This window comes from Cryptotermes secundus, unplaced genomic scaffold (genome assembly GCF_002891405.2).
Source record: "Cryptotermes secundus unplaced genomic scaffold, Csec_1.0 scaffold223, whole genome shotgun sequence".
Taxonomy (NCBI): domain Eukaryota; kingdom Metazoa; phylum Arthropoda; class Insecta; order Blattodea; family Kalotermitidae; genus Cryptotermes; species Cryptotermes secundus.
The window spans coordinates 1,453,800-1,472,759 of NW_019742556.1; the positions used below are offsets into that span (position 1 = coordinate 1,453,800).

At 36.4% G+C, this 18,960-nt stretch overlaps 1 protein-coding gene across 8 annotated transcripts in view; it reads right to left on the reverse strand.

Moving 5' to 3' along the window:
* The window catches only part of LOC111873321, a 157,285-nt gene that overhangs the window by 18,796 nt on the left and 119,529 nt on the right, over window positions 1-18,960 (reverse strand). For all 8 annotated transcript variants that reach the window (XM_023867933.2, XM_023867934.2, XM_023867931.2 and 5 more), the window contains 11 exons: window positions 18,438-18,661; window positions 15,584-15,681; window positions 14,133-14,273; window positions 12,379-12,546; window positions 11,777-11,916; window positions 10,884-11,010; window positions 8,001-8,120; window positions 5,273-5,464; window positions 4,302-4,424; window positions 2,417-2,621; window positions 1,306-1,462 (listed from right to left, as the gene is read on the reverse strand). In XM_023867933.2, the coding sequence (XP_023723701.1) occupies window positions 1,306-1,462; window positions 2,417-2,621; window positions 4,302-4,424; window positions 5,273-5,464; window positions 8,001-8,120; window positions 10,884-11,010; window positions 11,777-11,916; window positions 12,379-12,546; window positions 14,133-14,273; window positions 15,584-15,681; window positions 18,438-18,661 (1,695 nt within the window). The remainder of the gene's footprint in view (window positions 1-1,305; window positions 1,463-2,416; window positions 2,622-4,301; window positions 4,425-5,272; window positions 5,465-8,000; window positions 8,121-10,883; window positions 11,011-11,776; window positions 11,917-12,378; window positions 12,547-14,132; window positions 14,274-15,583; window positions 15,682-18,437; window positions 18,662-18,960) is intronic.

Consider the following 18,960-nt stretch of genomic DNA (forward strand, 5'->3'; position numbering starts at 1 on the left):
CTGACAGAAAGGGACTAACTATTAGATACCACTGCCAGTAAGAGGTTGGAACCTCGCTGGCAGAAAGGGGCTGATAGTAAGCACCAGTACCGGTAGGGTATGGAGACAGTAGAAATTAAAGGGGGACGCACAATGGACCAGTAACCGGTCTAAGTGCATGGGGAAACCCACCCCCTCGATACAGAATACGGAATTCTTCCACTAGCTAGCAAATTCTCATTCTCATATTATTATTTACTGTGGACAAAATGGAAAAATTTAAAACAAATTCAGATATATACAGTATAAGTGCAGGACACAAATATAACCTATATGGTCCAACCACTAGTAAATATCAGATGGAGTTTACTGCACTGAAATTAAGATAATCAATAATCTTCCTTGTACAATGAAACGTCTGAATCACAATATAAAACTACTTAAGCCAGCATTAAAAGAATATCTTCTCATTCCTACTCTGTAGAACAATTTATCTTAATATAAATCTCAGTTTTATATATAGTATAGTATAGTATAGTATTTATTGCATTCAAGCAAATCCAATTACAGGCCAACACCACTGGACACAGAACAAGTCAAATATTTAACAAGTAAGTAACAATGGGGTGGTTCTTTCACATAATTATTTTGGTGTAATTGTGTACTATAACAGATGTCTGTAAATATGTACATACATACATATACATTTGCATTTCTTTAAAATATTCATAAATGTGCCACCAGCACCGAATATAAAACATGTCAACAAGCAAACAAAACATTGGACACTTACAAATTCACATAGCATATATAATCTATACTTGTCAAAAACATATACAATAGTTAAAAGGCAATACAAATTGCAGCAAGTATATATAAGCACAGCCAAGGACATAGTGTTTAGTGAAGTGTGCACTGTCAGACACATCTTTTCCTTAGCTGTAGGTCTTGACAGAAAAGCAAGCAAGAATTCCTCAACAGTATAAGAAGGGTTTTGAAGCAATACATCCTTTAGTTTCCCAATAAACTGTTTTTTTATTATGTACTAACTCAATGAAAAAATCAGGCAAACTATTAAAAACTTTTACACTCATGCAATAGACCCCTTTTTGCCTCTTTGTTAGATGTGACTGAGGAACACGTAGGTTTCTAAGGCATTAAAGAGGCATTATAATTTTGTATTAAAAAAGTACTGTAGTTGTATTATGTCATGTTCTATACCTTTGGCTTAGGCTTATGAAGTATCTACAGACTGTATATAAATTCTGTTCTCGAGGAAACAAATTTCTTATTCCACTAAAAACATTGAAGATAATAATATATTACCACAGTAGAGCTGTAGCTGTAATAAGAAGACTTCCACAGCTGATCACTAAACAGACAAGGGGGAATACCAATATGATGCCAAGAGTTCCAAGCAGGCCCTTGACAATGTAGTTCCATAAGCGATTGATATGTCGTGTCATGCCTTTACCTATGAAACCTGCAATCAAGAAATTAATGTACTATTACACAGTCTCAGTCATGCAATTTTAAACTGCTGGTAGATTGTAAAGGGTTCTGACGATGGTGGATGACACACAGAATTACTGGGGTTTTGGACTTTTTTTATCGTCTGGAATTCTAGGTAACAGAGGACACAAGGTTTTGGAAACTGGATCTGTTTCCATCTTCAGGTGAGGAAGGAGGACACCTACTCAGTTGGGCCCCTTAAGAAGAGGTCCAATGATTGAGATTACCTCTTTCTAAGGGGCCCAACTCAGTAGGTGTCTTCCTTTCTCACCTGAAGACAGAAACAGATCCAGTTTCCAAAAAGTCATGTCCTCTATTACCTAGAATTCCGGATGATGGAAAAAAGTCCAAAACCCCAGTAACTGTGTTTAAACTGCTGAGCAAAGTGAGGCATGAAAATCATATGTGGACATCACAATAACTAATTCCTTCAAAGCTTGCAAACATATGTACTTTGAGAGCCAAATGAGGAAGGACCAATTGTGATTATGTTACATATGCTTAAATTAAGAAACAATGAACAGTATCCTGCATAATTGCAGGGTAATGTATCAGTCACTCCCAGAGACTTTTAAAGAATCAATCATAGTTAAGGTTATCATAATTTTATGCCATTATCAAGTAGCACCAAATGAGATAACAGCAAAGATGATTATGAAATGTGTGGGACAGATCCACTCAGTTTACATGAAACATTTATGCTAAGTACACAATAGAATAATTGTAATTAAATCAGGGGCCTGAATATGCCTAAACATGTCGTCCTAGCCACCAACTCCACCTGCTGAAAACAATGTTGTGTTGACAGGAATATATTAGTATGTAATGTCTTCATTCTCAAGAATATTTGGTAAAAAAAACTGTGATGGTGATCATATAATGAATTAAACATTTCCAACACCACATAGGAAATAAATATCTTTACCTGTATCTGGCTTGGTCTCAAAGTGTGTTCGTGATTTTGATATATGTCTCCATAGCGCAAGCAGCCTGGAGCAGAGAGTTGGTGTGAGAGATGATTTGCGTGGGAAGAGTGTGCCATTCACCTGTGACAATTCCAGATCAGGCATAAATGGATCCACGCAGAACAGTGCTCGAAGTCCCACAGGACTACACCATGGGATCACTACCTGGAAACATTAAAAACATTTCCATAATGTGAGGAACTTGCAGATCATCATTCTGGACAACATGTTGTAAAGCACATTTATCCAAACAAAATACAATGAAATTTTTCCCTTTAGAATCTGAGATATCTGAATTTTTTTGGAAGAAAAAGCATATTATGTACAATGTTTTCCTATTTCTCATAGCAATGTACAATCAATATTGTTAGATTATACAATATAATAATGAAGGCCAATTTCAGGCCTTTTGCTAGGACAGGGGTTGTAAACCATTGGCACCCAGTGAGCTATCAGTTGGCACCAGACATTGCAAACTCTGTCTATATTGACATATGGAGCCATTTGTTAATTCAACAGGTCAGCATGCCATAACTCTTTTTCATAATACATATTTCTGCTGTTACTTTATGTATCAACCTCAATACTGGGAAGTATAGTTATCATGAGAAGGATGGTTACAAGAAAACACAATGCTATATTATTTTTTTCAAGTATTTTGAACCATGAAATAAACAGAATGTTGAATTTAAGATCCAGGAGCACAAACAAAATGGGTGCCATTTGTTCTGTTATCAAAACCCTATACAAGCTAAGAACCGATGAAGTATTTAGGAATGCCCACCAGCAGATATCTCTTTAAGCCCACCAGGTGGTACTGGTTTTAAAATTATGGACATACATTGTGCTGTAAAGAATAAATATCGCCTTGTTCTCACACAAGCCATTTTTCTCTCAATATCATCTTCATATCTTAACCTAATGTATACACTTATATTCTGAGAAGTATAGAAGTATTATTTGCTTATCTTATGGATCTTCATGATGTGTATCTGTATCAACCGTCTTACAGTGCACACAATTTCACCTTTCTCTTCACTACATGTTTTGGCACTAATGTGCCATCTTCATGTGTGGTTTTATTTATGTCAAACCATTGCACTGTATGTCATCATGTCTCCTTTATAAAATGATAAATCTTGAAAAGTTTTAACATATAAACTTTATTATTATAATACATGACACATATACATTTTAATCATTGATAAATCTTGAAAAGTTTTAACATATAAACTATATTATTATACATGACACATATAAATATTAATCATTTTATAAAGGAGACATGATGGCATACAGTGCAATGGTTTGACGTAAATAAAACCACACCTGAAGATGGCACATTAGTGCCGCAACATGTAGTGTGGAGAAAAGTGAAATTGTGTGCACTGTAAGACGGTTGATACAGATACACATCATGGACATGAATCAGTGCGACAGGACACTAAAATATAACATTCTTATGGATCTCAACTTTCAGATATACATTTCTGGTTAAAATGTGCATAATTATGAGAATAAATACAGCAAACAAGCATTCAAGGTAATTATACAATGAAGTGTTCTGTAACTTCTACAGCTCACCTGTTAAGGTTAGGATAGTCAAATCAAGTCAACTATCAAAGGTTGGATAAATATGAAATGACAGACCAATGAACCAAAATTCACTGTGAAAATGGAACTTGGTAGGAGTGAACTGGGCCACATGTGTTGAAATTTTCAGTTCTGCTACCAAATGGTTAAGATAGTTAACTCTAAGGGGGCCAGCTCATATTCAGCTAAACATTGTATTTGATTCTCAACATGATCAGCATTAAAATTAAACTGAATAAATATGTTACTGACTCCAAAAAAGAACATGGCATTCCAGGTCCAGCTCCAGGTACGATGACAGTAGTTAATCCACCTCCACATGGGCCATCTGGTTGTTGTTGTGCGGACTACCTCCTTTTCCACGAGGAACACAGGCTGATAAAAAGAATATGTTCCTAATTTAATATGCCAGGTGGAAATGGCGATTCAAATAAATGACAGAGAATTCCTTGCCCTTTTTTGCATGGAAAAATATTTAAAGACATTTGACGCTGATATGGAACAATCTTCCAGCCCTGCCTAGAAAGAGTACTACATATTAATTTAAGGCATTTTATGTCAAAATGTTCTTTTCTTATGCTGTTAAACCTAATGAATGAGTAAACAAAGCATGTGGTACAAATTACATAATTTGCAACCACTTTTTAATCACATGCATTGAAATATGAAACTTCCTTCTTCAAATATAAAAAGAGCATGACGAACATTCAACCCGAATCAAACCCCTTTACATTATTCTTTGTCAAATCCTCAGAACTTCCTTTCTTCTATCATAAGTATAAATCTAAGGAATCTTGATCTTTATATTCTTATGGAACAATAAGCTAGGAGTTCAGTACTAATCTTATTTCTGCATAAAGCACTTGATTCTGACACCAAACATGTTGGGTTTGGGACAGGCCGTAATCAGTAAAAATCTTTTTATACATCTTTAACATCCCTCACCTATGGAAAATGGAAAAATCTTTGTAAATGCATGTATTACCATACTCTTACAGTGGCCTGGCATCAAAAGAAACCTCTCGGGCCACTCTACTATCTTCATCAGGATTATATCATGTGATACAAGAAATCCTGCCCTATACACACTCTCCTCTGGCTTTATTCACCCTTAGCAATTATACAGGGGCCAGAACAGTCAAAACACCATAACTAGGGCATGCTGTTATCTTGCTGGTAATGGTGGATGTCTATGTATAAAGCAAGAATTCACCAATACTTACTTGGCTGGGATCAGAACGAGGAGTGGTGATGGAGGTGGCTGTTGCACTCTGAACAGTTGGAATGACTTCAGACTGGCCCTGAAAGTTACGTCTAACAATCCAGTTACTTGGGAACCAGATCTGAGTTAACCATTGGAAGCTTCGAGTGGGTGTCTTCACCTTACGGAGTTCTTTCAGCAGTACTGGCTCTCTCTAAATCAAAATTGTGACATATAATTATAACAAGAATAAACAAATACAGAATTTAGCAAGGAGTTTCACCCAAGGAAGTTCAAAAAATTTTCTCATTATTAAAGCAATACTGCTATGTAAGACCAGCAAAACTGTATCAGAATTCTAACCTAAAACTGAAAGCCTAACCCAGACATGCAATTGATAGGAATGTAGTATGGTGGGAATACATATAACTGCTCAAATTCACATCTATATGAAGTCCATATGATATGTTTCAGTAAACTCTGTTTGTACATGCCTTCTGTTAATTTAAAGAATGTTCAGCAAACAATATGATATGATCAACTGTAGCACACACTATTAGTCATCTGGATAGCACAGTAACCTTTCCTGACAAACTGGTAAAGCCATAGAGATACTGGGTTTTCGGGCTTTGTCCATCATCTATATTCTAAATAACTAAGAAAAAACACAACGTTTCGGAAACTGGATCTGTTTCCGTCCTCAGGTGAGGGAAGATACCTACTCTGTTGGGTCCCTTAGAAAGAGTTAGCTTCAATCACGGACGATGGACAAAGTCCGAAAACCCAGTATCTCTGTGTGTTATACACCATAGTCAGAACCCTATAGTATCTACTGGTAAAGCCATGGTTGGCAGTATCAAAACCATGCTGGAAACTGGGGTTTAGTGAAACTGCAATCACCATTAACACTCATCAAAAGCCAACTATGATGTTGGTTCCTCCACCAAACACATAAAATATGTCATATCATTAGACATAGAACTGAGTATAACAGTTTCCCAAAAAGTATTCGCTTAGTGGGGGGTGGAGTCCAACTGGGTCCACTCGGCACAGCGGCCACTGATTGGCCTATTGTAGCCTGCCCCAGGTAATTATGATGATGGAGAATTTGGTGGAATGAAGATTGCAGGGGAAACCGAAGTACTCGGAGAAAACTCGCCCCAGTGCCAGGATGGATCCCCTGGTGTGGAAGGTACCAATTTCTTCTGTACATATATAATTATAAAGCTGTGAATTCATAAAACCCAACAGCATGGTTCACAAAATAGGATATAAATAGAAAACTGCCGATATCTGAGATCTGTGTTTGGCAAAATGCAGCGTGTGAATCAAAATTTTCTCCAGACGTTTTCTCAATTAGTGATATAGTGCTCATATGTTTTTACAAAACAGTAATGATGTTATTTTTCTTAACTAAGAATAAATGAAGTAACAATTTATTGTTAACAGACTTCTATACTTTACTCCTTCATTCAAATAATTTCATTCTGAGTTGTAGGCTGATGTAACCTAAACAGTGCTCTCTTCAGATTTCACAACCGTCTACAGTTTATTTTCAGTTCCACTCTGGACATGACATGTGTGACACAAAATAAATTATGAAGAATTAAAGAATGAGCAGGCTGTTTTAAGGACAACACTCTAGACTTATATTTGATGGTTCTCAGTTTAAGTCTTAGGCAGGACACCAGCTATCCTGACTAAGGTTTCTGTAGTTTTCCTCAGCACCTCTAGACAACTGCCAGAATAGTACCTCAGTTAGGATATAATTGCTTCATTCCAGATCTCTTCCAGTTTACTACTCACCACCATTCTACAATTCAACAATACACAGTCTGAGACAAGGATGATAACATAAAATAAATGGGGGGGGGGAAAGAAAGCCAAAAGGAAAGGAAATGTTTAGTAAACTTGGAATTTTAACTTTTTACTCCCAATACATTTTTTTTCAACTCTTATGTTTGTTGTAAAGCATAAGGATTTATTCACAATAAATACTGAATTGTATATAAAATACATACCAGCCAAAAATTGGACTGTCCCTAAAGTCCAAAAAGGAGTATATTATTCGGTATTACATTATTTAACTCTCTACCTCTCAATATCAAGCAAGTTTCACATGACATTAATAAATTTAAACATAAACTGAGAAAGTTTCTCATAGAAAACTTTTCATTCTGTTGAAGAGTATCTTGATAGGAATAATAAATTTGATCTTGGGATATCCCAGTAATTATAGCTTTGTATTTTAGTTTGCATTCATTGGTTTATTATATATATTTTAATTGTTATTAATCTCATGTTAAGACAATTTTATGTAATATACCAATGTAATCTCCTGACAATTTCTGTATCCAATGGTTATGTACCTGAATGGATCGATGAATGATGATAAAAAATAAATGATTTTAAGCATCAACAATAACATGAGGCTTTGTGATAGCTCAAGTGGTTAGTTGCTGGCTGCCCACTGCAGCGGGCCAGGTTTGATCCCGGGTCTAGTCAAGTAGGATTTGAGGTGGACAAAGTGGCACTGGGGAGGTTTTCTCCAAGTGCTTCATTTTCCCCTGTCAATCTTCATTCCACCATCATAATCACCCGGGGCAGGCTACAATAGGCCAATCAGTGGCCACCGTGCCAAGTGGACCCAGTTTGACTCCACCCCCCACTAAGCAAATTAAAACAAAAATAATATGAGCAAGAAATGTGTGGTACAAGCGAAGATAAATGGCAAATATACAGATAATTACCTCCCTCATGAAAACGAGGTCCCTGTTAAGGAAGTACAGTGTCTGATGCAGTCGTTGGCTGCTGCAGAGTACAAGGGCCTCTTCATGCGCACTCCACTGACATTCCTCAATAAAGTGGCTCTGAGGAGCAAAGTAAAAAAACAACGTTGAAATAATGGTAAAAGAATAATTAATTCCATGGAGCCATCTTAAGAAGCTAATACTCATTCAGTTGGTCAAGAAATTCCTCAACTACTACGGAACCTGGTTTGCCTGTGGTCCTGTATGGCTGTGAAACTTGGTCTCTGACATTAAGGGAGGAACACAGACTGAGGGCGTTTGAGAAAAGGATGTTGGAAGAGAATATTTGGACTGAAGAGGGATGAAGTGACAGGAGGTTGGAGAAAAATACATAAAGAGGAGCTTCATAACTTGTACTCTTCTCCAAGCATAATTAGAATGATCAAGTCAAGGAGGATGAGATGGGCAGGGCATGTAGCACAAATGGGGGGGAAGAAGAATGCATATAGGATATTGGTGGGAAAGCCAGAAGGAAAGAAACCACTGGGAAGACCAAGGGCATAGGTGGGTGGACAATATTAAAATGGATCTTACAGAGATAGGATGGGATGACATGGATTGGATTGATGTGGCTCAGGATAGGGACCAGTGGAGGGCTCTTGTGAACCTTTGGGTTCCATAAAATGCTGGGAAATTTTTGAGTAGCCGCAGAACTGGCAGCTCCTTAAGAAGGGCTCAGCTTCACGAGTAAGTTAGTTATGGAGCCTGGAAGTCATTACCATTTTCACAACAGGTTGTCACTTCTCAGTAGCCTGAGCCAAAATATTGAACTCTACTCCCTCCCATCCTATTTCTTTAACATCCATTTTCATATAACTGCCTAACATGACTAGTCTTACAAACTGTATTTCCCTTTCAGGTTTTTTGACCAAAATTGTGTCATGTATGCTTATTTTCACATGTGTGCTATATGTTCTGTCCATTTCATCTTCCTTGAGTTGATTATCCTAATATCTGGTGTAGAGTACAAGTGATGAAACTCCCATGATGCTATTTTCTCCAGACTCTTTATCACTTCCTGCCTCTTAGGTTGATATAATTATGACGTATTTGCGCTATGCAGGATGCCCCCTCCCCTGCCAGCGGTGGCGTAACAGTGCTGCCATTGCTACGGTGACAGGCCGGTCAGCGCTCTGCTCCCTTCCCCACGGTGACGTGGTAGCGTTTCCCACTTTGACGTGGCAGGTGACAACAGTGATGTAGCAGGCAATGCTGCGGTTACTACACAGCAGTAAACAACACTCGAAAGTGTTCCCAGCAACACCTGTAAGCACGGCGACTAGGCAAGAAGGAAGCAAGGCGTTTTCCCTTTGTCTGGCTGAGGGTTTATAAGAGAACCACACTGCCTAAGGAGCCAGTTGCCCGTGTGGAGGCGGGGTCGAATACCTCCACCGTGACCCTGCGAGTCGTAGGAGGCGACGAAAAGGGAAGTCTCAAATCTGAGACAGTAAAATATGGTCGCGAGTCCCAAGGGACTCGGACCTGAGAAAGACCGCGCTGGTAAGGGCCAGCAGCGTATGCAAAAGGCAGACCCGTCCTCTCGTCAGAGAGGGCGCCCCACAAAAAGAAGACCGTATTTGTCAAACAGTAATAATTAATATCTGGTCATGAGCCCTAGATGGGGCTCGACACCAAGACTTACTGACTGACTGACCGACCGTCAGTCGCAATATGACTTTGACTTTGACTTTGACTTAAGGAGCCAGTTAAAATGTATCAGCCACCATAGACACCTGGAATATAGCAGCAGTTGCGGAAAGAAGAACTGGATGCATGGTTAGAAGATTTTATAGTGCGCGGTACCTGAGAAGTCAGCAAGTGAAGACTTATTGTGTGACTTCAAGGTTTTGTGTGTGCCGTAGAACAGTTATATTGGGAGTGTGTAATTCACAGAGACTTGTATAGCTCCCGCGTTATAAATACGTGAAGACTACTGAGGACAGAGTGAATAGAATATTATGTAGGGTTTGTAAATTGTGTAAATCCTCAACAGTGTTATAATTAATTGTAGCTACAACTTGTAGGTTGCTAAATAAACCAATTAGCAATCTGAATGGTGTCTAGAGTAGCAAAACATGTTACAATATATTCTTCAGTACCATTTGTAAAAACTCTCAATCTATATTTTGTTCAACTGGACACAGTTTCACATTCATACAAAACAACAGGCAAAATTATAGAGCTACACAGTTTAACCTTTACATTTTTACATTAAGAAGGAAGACAATAGCTTCTGAAATCAATGGTAGCAAGCAATGCATGACTTCACTCTACTGTGAATTCCTTCATGAACACGTTTTTCATCTGTTGCTGTCATTCCAAAATATGTGAATAAGAATCAAATAAATCAATAGATTTCTTTAAGTGAACATGCATCTAAGAAAAAAATTAATTTCTTACATGTTTTGTAAAATTAAAGCTTATGTAATATAATGATGACTATAAAGAAGAGAAATATATAACAATAACAACAGTAACAATCTGCAAACTGTACCCACTAGCTTGTCTAGACTGCAAAACTTTAATCATACTTCAGCTTTTGCAGGCCTGTTATTAAAATTTCAATGGGTACATATAAAAATAAGTAGGTGCTTCAAAGAATACACAGCAGATATTACAACTGGTAACTTAAGCCAAGCACTAATGCTGATGCAATTTGCAATAATGTTCCTGATTTTCATACGGCATATATAATTTGGTGAATTATGGAAGAAGATCAATTTATGAAAAATAACCCATCTGTAATTATTTTTTTTATAATCTTGAATACCTTTAAATTAACATTAACAAAATCATAACTCTAATGAAGCACAAATTGTTCACCTCTGCACTCCTCAATTTGTTCCTCATCCACGGCTGAATACGAGACAGCACAGGATACATATACTCGATGCGCTGTCTCAGAGACTCCTTTGTTTTAGCCAACTTTCGCTGAACATTTTCAACAGCCCTTTAAAAAAAAACATAAAGCCACTATTTAGCTCTTTGGAGCTTGAAATTCATCTGAATAGTATTTAAAAATTTAATCTGTATCACACAGAAAACAATGTCTCCTTTGCAAAGACCAATCAGCTAACGCTGTTTTAAAGAATAACCACTGTTTACTCCAGGAATCATAAGAAAACTCTAAATACATTCTGTGGGTGAAATGCAGAGTTTGTTTAACATTAATGAAAGTGCTACATATAGTGACCACCATGATTTAAAGAGTTAAATTAGTATGTATTCTGTTTTAAGGTTGTGAACAAAAATATACACTGGCTTGTTCAGTAATACAGATTTTTCTAGATCTCTGACTGAGATACCAAGACCACGCCCACACAATGTAACATTCAAAATAATTATTTTATACAAATTTAATCTTTATTCCTTTTTGAAAAGAAGATGAGAAGGCAAGAATTCGAATTGAATAATACAGTGCGTACAATCAAGTGCGCGCCGCGGCTGCAATTTGCCGTGAGTCATACCACCGCAGAACGGATGCAGTCGCGGGGAGGAGTTGNTGAAAGACGAATCCAGATAGGCATGGAAGTAAGTGCTGTGGTCTATTGTGATATATTTTCCCAGTATTTCTCTGGATGTGATGAGGAAAAACACAAGCCTCAATAAAAATAATCTACATTTGAAACTTTCAAAACATCCAGCAGGGACACAAAATTTCAAAGAATTCATGTGTGACTCTTATGGAACAAAGTATGTTGTACAGCTAAGTTCACCTGTGCATAAGAATAACAGATTGTGCCTGCTGAACCAACAGCTGGGGAATGCCTTCACCAAGTGCCATCAGGTCAGGGTGTGAAAGGATGCTTGTGTATACCCTCTGCAGATATTCCTGCATTACTGCCTGGTTCACCTCCTGAAACAACACCACACATACAGCAAAGTCTCAATGTGGCATGAATTAATGATAACATTTGGCTACGTTAATATTTCATTCATAACATATGCTATTGAAAAAACATAAAATACAAGTTTCAAGCTCGTCTGAACAAGGGGTTTTCACAAAAACTATGACAGAGGGGCTATTGCAGGCAGATTTATCTCCTAGCAGAATCAGTGCTACTGGCAACCAGAGAACACAACACTCTGTAGGTACAATGTTACCATAAACAAACACAATATCATTATGAGTTGATTGTATAGACAGACAATAGACAGTATAACAGTAATATCACAAACTGCATTGTTTTGGAGTTCTTTATATTACAACTTACATAAATCTGTCTGCTGAGACTCAGATTTTTTTCATTATTATATAGCAGTTTTACTGTTACTGAAAAAGAATTCAAGTATTGGTAAAAATGTACAAAACACTCACTCTTTCAATTTCCTCATCTGGCAGCTTCTGGCTTCGCAACTCAGAGATAAGTCTTTCCCGGAAATGTAAGAACCACCCACGAGTCTCACGTTCCAAAATGGCCATCAGGAGAGGAAGGGCACGTCTCATGATGTCACGGTTGAACAAACGCAAATCCAACTCAACACCCTGTTGATTTCATTAACTGGTGTTTGGTATAAGAATTTATTAAAATAAGATGTCCAGTTAAATAGCAAGACTAATATATTTTCGAAAGGGTCTGAGTACTGACCAATATAAGAACTCATATTCATAATGAAGATGGAAAAAAAGAAGTGCAGCTGTTTTTCAGTAAAAAGTACAGAGGAGACAGACAAAATATTTGCAAACAATAATTGAGGTTTGAAGTTCTCATAGATGAATCAATATCATGATTTTATAAGCCATGATACCACACTGCTTAGTAGATAGGTATCAACATTTCAGACAAATCTCCTGCTAAAATCTTCAGGGAAGAAGAGGAAAACACTGAAAGTCAAGGGAACTGGTACAAACCTACAAAAATACATGGTGTCACATCCTTCACAAATATAATCTTGTTACAGGCAACTGTTTGCTAAAACAAAAAAAAAAATGATATAAATAAAACGGTCTAAGCAGGCTACCAAGTGATCTGATGCACATTCAAGAGATTTTCATTTCAGATTCCACTTGAGAATCAGATATCCCGAGAAAAGAATTATATTTTCCTCAGTCCCTCTCTATAATAGCATTCTGCAGCACTGACAGCTTCCTTCAACAACGCGAATTCATCATTCACAGTCATCCTACTGTACCTCAGGTGATATTACATAACCTCAGCAGATGATACAGCATTATGAAATAAATCAGTAACTGCCCCACACCTCAAATGAAACTGACAAAATATGTAACAATTCTTGCAAATTCATTGTATGGGAGTGTGCACATGCATGTAGATAAAACACATGCCAATGTGAGTTCATTTTGGTAAAAATAACATTTAGAAAAACAGATTATATCATTTGATTATTTTGTTGGGTTCTGAATTATTCATCCTTTGAGTTAACATGTGGCAGGAGGGATTTAATTATAATAAAACACTCTTCAAAGCCCACTTATGTTTCTGCTTCAAGCTGTTAGGTCCAATAAATTACTAAGCCAGGCAATTACTCAAAATTATTTCTCATGTCAAGGGGTTATATATCAGCACCCCTCCATCTCTCATCATGAAACGTCTGTCCACATTTTAAGTTAGTTCACTTTCAGTTCAACTGTTGTAGACAAAAAGTTATCTGGATGATGAAACAGATTCACATACACAATAATAGTAACAAATCAAAAATAAACGAACACCTAGTCCAAGGAGGTATACAAAATTTCAAAGATTGCACTTGGTAAACACACTCTGAAGTGTGTACTCATGTTATAACAGGAAGGCCAATGTTTTTAACAAAATAACAAAAAGAGTAGATATATTTTAGCAATTACATTTATATTTTGTATTAATAATAAATAAAAAGCTTAAGGTCGGTTAAGCATTTGTAATGTATGTGGGTCTGTAACAATACATGTTAAGTGTAAGGTAAATTAAACATGTAATTTGATTTACAGAGATTTATTGGGTAATGGAAAAATGATACAAAAACAAACTGCAGATGATCTGAAATAATACTTCACAATAACTGCCCAAAAGTTGACTCACACCACAAAACATACTTGAGGACAATGAGAACATAAAATGGTGGATGCATTACCTTGGGTGTAAGAAAGAGATATGGGACAGGAACTGGAGGGTGTGATGCCTCTCGCTCCACTTCAAACTTTTCCATGGTGGCTCGACGTAACTGGCGACGCACAAACCCACAAAGCAACTCTAAAGAGTCCTCAAACTCAGTCTGCAAAAACATAAGTACATAGTATTCCTTATACATAATATGCATGAACATGGAAACTACAGGCCAATCAATGTAATGTGTGTTTAACCAACTAATTGTTTTTCAAATAGATATTACATACACTATTTCCAACTTCATACGATTTGGGCAAGATGATCTACAAAGATATGAGCATGATGCGGTCCATCTACAGAATTTCTGTTCTCTTACACAGTCAAGCTCTCCAATATCACACATATATAAATATATGTAAAAGAACAACAAATTTTACACTCAAATTAACACATTCACATTACAATTAATCAGCTAAATGCAATTTACACTGTTACAAAAGAAAAAATTGTTCTGAAATAATTTTTTTACATTCTTCCCACATAAAAATTTTAGTGCATTTCTTCTCTTTTGTCTATTCCGTATTGCGTATTGAGGGGGTGGGTTTCCCCATGCACTTAGACCGGTTAGTGGTCCATTGTGCATCCCCCTTTAATTTCTACTGTCTCCATACCCTACCGGTACTGGTGCTTACTATCAGCCCCTTTCTGCCAGCAAGGTTCCAACCTCCTCTGGCAGTGGTATCTAATAGTTAAGTCCCTTTCTGTCAGAGAGGTCCCCCCTCCTCTGGCAGTGTCTCTTTTGTCTAACTATCTCAAACACCATAAGAGTACAGAAGAACTGTACTGAGCATAAAATATCTGTTTACTTTTTCTTTATAAGTTTGATAAAAACATTTTTTCATTCCAATATATATTAAGTGAGTGACAGCTGTAGGGTAATTTTCACATATTCTGTCCAATCCAAATTCTGGTATATTTTCTCCCTCTTCTTTAATTAATTCAAAAACTGTAAGTCATACATAAAAAGTGTACTGTATATAAAGTATGTGTTTTATTTTTCTCTATAACTTATGTAAAAATAATTCTTGGTTTGATAAATATGAGCATATAGTGAGCAACACTCAGGATGTATGGGGAAAAAAAAAAAAAAAAAAAAAAAGCCCTGATTTACAGTGTCCATTACTGTCATCAAAATTTAAGCAAATTTGAGCTTGCTGACAAATTTTAGTAAAATTTATTAGTATCAAATCAAATGACAATCCATTCAGCATGTCTTGAGTTGTTACATGTTGGCAAACAGATGGCAGACATGCGGCTAGACAGAAAGACAGATATGAGACAGTAAACAGATGCATTTTTGCAATTTTTCACTGCAAATGCAACAAAAACAAACTTGGACAAACAGAATCAGTCATTTAGGCTCAGAGATAGAATCAGACCATCAACTGGAACAGAAACAGGCTAAACATTTCTTACCCGGCAAACTAATTCTGCAACCAAATATCGGCATCTTTCCTCCCGAATTTTGGCATCCAGGTTGTGAGCTTGTAAGGACGGTACACCAATAATAATATCTGCAACACAAATCAAATTGTGATGCAAGGTGCACAGTGATATACTCATAACCAACAGTGACTCTGACTTCTGTCATGGCACTCCACATTCAAGGATACAGATATACAGATATAAAGAATGTTTTATTTCACTGAATATATAGTTCTATAGCTCGTATAGTTTCTTTGAAGACTGTAGAGAAAACAGAAAGTTTAAGGCTTCGAGTAAATTTTAAAAATTTACTGAAAAGGATCTATACTAAATCAATATTTTTGCTCTATTACTAGTAACTCTAGAGCTTTAATGTCATGTGGATTATGGTTTTAATTTGAATACATGTTTAAAATCCTGAGGCATATTTAAGCTCAAAGTTTTATCAAAATTAATTTCATACATAGTTCCATTTGTCCATTATATTTTGAAATTTTGGGATCAAATCCAAGTAAAACGCAAGTCTCTATCATATACGTATGTGGCAGGGGCCACATACGTACATACTCACCTCCAACTAGTGCTGAGATCAAGAAAATGTGGATCTATATATTGACTACACCATATGTCTTCATGGCATAAAGCTTAATTAGGATAAGCATACAGACAACTTTACCTTACCTTTATCTACCATATATTCAAATCTGAAAAGAGATTTAGAGATTTTCTGAGAGAAACCTACTTCCCTTTAGAACAACTTCATTTTAAAATTTCCATCTTACTTATCATTTGTGATAACTAAAATGTCCAATATGTCATCTACCCTTTGAGTAAAGTACATAAATTGGATTTACACAAAGTTAAAGATCTAAAGAAGTAAGGAAATGTGCCATTATGTACTCTCTTACCAAGCACAAAAATTATATTAACATTTTCTGTGGCAAAAAGCAGATGCCAGTTCCAAGCAGTTTCTATGGAAACACACCTATTAGAGAGTTACATTGGTCAAGGGTAATGTACTATAAGCTGCTGAGCTATGGAACTGTAAAAATTCAAGTACTTTCAAAAATACAGTAAAACTTGGTTATAGCAACATCGGTTTCTGCGACACCTTGTCTATTGCGTCAAATATTCAATGGTACGAACTAATTCCTCATAAAGCAACTGTTTTTATACCTTGCTTAGTACGACATGCACAAATGCATCAACCTCGTATGTAACGTCATTTTCATTCCCGAATTTCTCTGATATGGACATTGAACGTAATTTAGAAAGTGTGTATTGGGCAAGTAACAGGAAACAGATGAAGATAACTGATTACTGTACTCGTATCTAGGTACAGTAAGGCACAACAATTGATGTAATCTACTGTAATTTGGTGAGTAGGCCTACCTTTAATATACAGTATTAGTGCGGTGTGTATTGTCAGTGAAAAGCGCTGTAATATGTCTTTGATATTACACATTTGGGTCAATTCCACATTAATGTTACGTTAGTCTGTACTTAACTACGTATTTCACTAAAAAATGCAACATTTTAACTCGGTTTTTGGTAGATTTTTACGTGACTAACATAAGGCTACTGTGGAAGTGCCCATTTCGGTTACAACGACATTCGTTTATAACGACACTATTTTTAGGTCCCTTTGATGACGTTATAACCAAGTTCTACTGTATATCAAAATTATCATTTATGGTTGGCAATATTGTTACTGACCAATGTTTTTTAATTGGCTGATCAGAAGGCCTTATCCAAGATATTTTCAAAGCTCTAGGTGTTAAATGTAGAAATATGCCTGAGCCTAATAATAAAACATGCCACAAATACAAACAACAGCAGTAAAAGTACGGATATTACAGACATTAATACTAGATGGATGAAAGGGTGTCTGGTTTGCATTGAGTTTGAGGATCTCTAACAGCATCAGAATTGCTCTGAAAATACTCATGACGGTAAAAGCTGCATTACCCATACCAGAAATGAATTTCTCCTAATGTGTCATTTAATTTGTGTGTATCAAAACGCAAATGTACAGTTATCATAAATTAACATAATGTTTCCTATTTCATCACGAAAGAGTGTCACAGTGATATTTTTCTATGGTATAAAAATAATATATACTCCTGCTGCTGGTACGATTTTGACACTACTCCTAGTGGAGCATACAACAGTGAGAGAGGAGGAACTATTGCATCTATGTACATAAATAATGGCGCATAAACAAAACACAAGCATATACTATCTAAACAAATGCCAGCTAACAATCAACAATGTATACAACATAACATATAATATGCAATTAGCAGATCTGTGTAAACTGTTAATGCACAGACACAAATACATTTAATTATAATACCAATTCATTCATTCATTCATCAGTAATCTGTCAAGACGACAGGTCCACAGTCTCCTCCAAAACAGTTCCTCCACCTGATGCGATCTAGAGCTTTCTCCTTCAAATGAAATATCTCGCATACATGGTATCTCTGGTTTTGGTTTCATACTGATCACAATAATATACACAAGACAGATATGTAATAATAACTCTGAAAATGATGTACAAAATGTTCATATTCAATAAATCTCCCATTTAATAATCTACTAATGTGGAAATCTGACTGGGGTTGACAAGCAATAGCAAGTACAAGGTGACATGTCCTGCTAAGAACATAATTATAGTAATGCGCATGGTTTTCGGCTGGGTAAAAATAGTCACTAAAGCACAATGGTACACAAGTATTATTGGTAGTGTAAGCAAACATGGCTTCATTGCTCCTTCACATTAAGAGAGTTATGGTCTACTTCCACTATACCAGCAGCAATGAATGTGAATTTGCTAGTTTACCTAATAAGCGTAGCAGTCCAGTAAGTAGAGCACGCAATGCCTTATACAAGCTAAAGAAGTGAGAGAAGAGACGTCCCCTGGCAGTGACAATGATGAACCTCAGTGCAAGTGCGAGGTCATTCAGAAGTGACTCTTGGCTACGTTCTGTTCCTTTCTGAAGAAGCTGACTTAGTCGCCACTTGTGCACCTGTCCTGCGAAGTTTAGACTCTCCACTTCAAATTCTCTGCATACAAAATAATCATTAAAATTAATAAAACTGAACGAACTAATGTAACATTGGATTATAATACAATTCAGAAATAAATTACAGTAGAATTCCTCATAAGCTGTTCACTGGGATCAAATTTGGAATTAAAAGAGTATGTGATCTGGCAGTAGCAATATAAACCTGCACCTCTATATTTCCACATTTTCTTCAGTGAAAAACAAAACTCAAAATGCAGTCATGCATTAGGATGGGGGGGGGGGANGAGAGATACTAATAATTTTTTATAGTTCTGTACTTATAATAACAGAAACAAT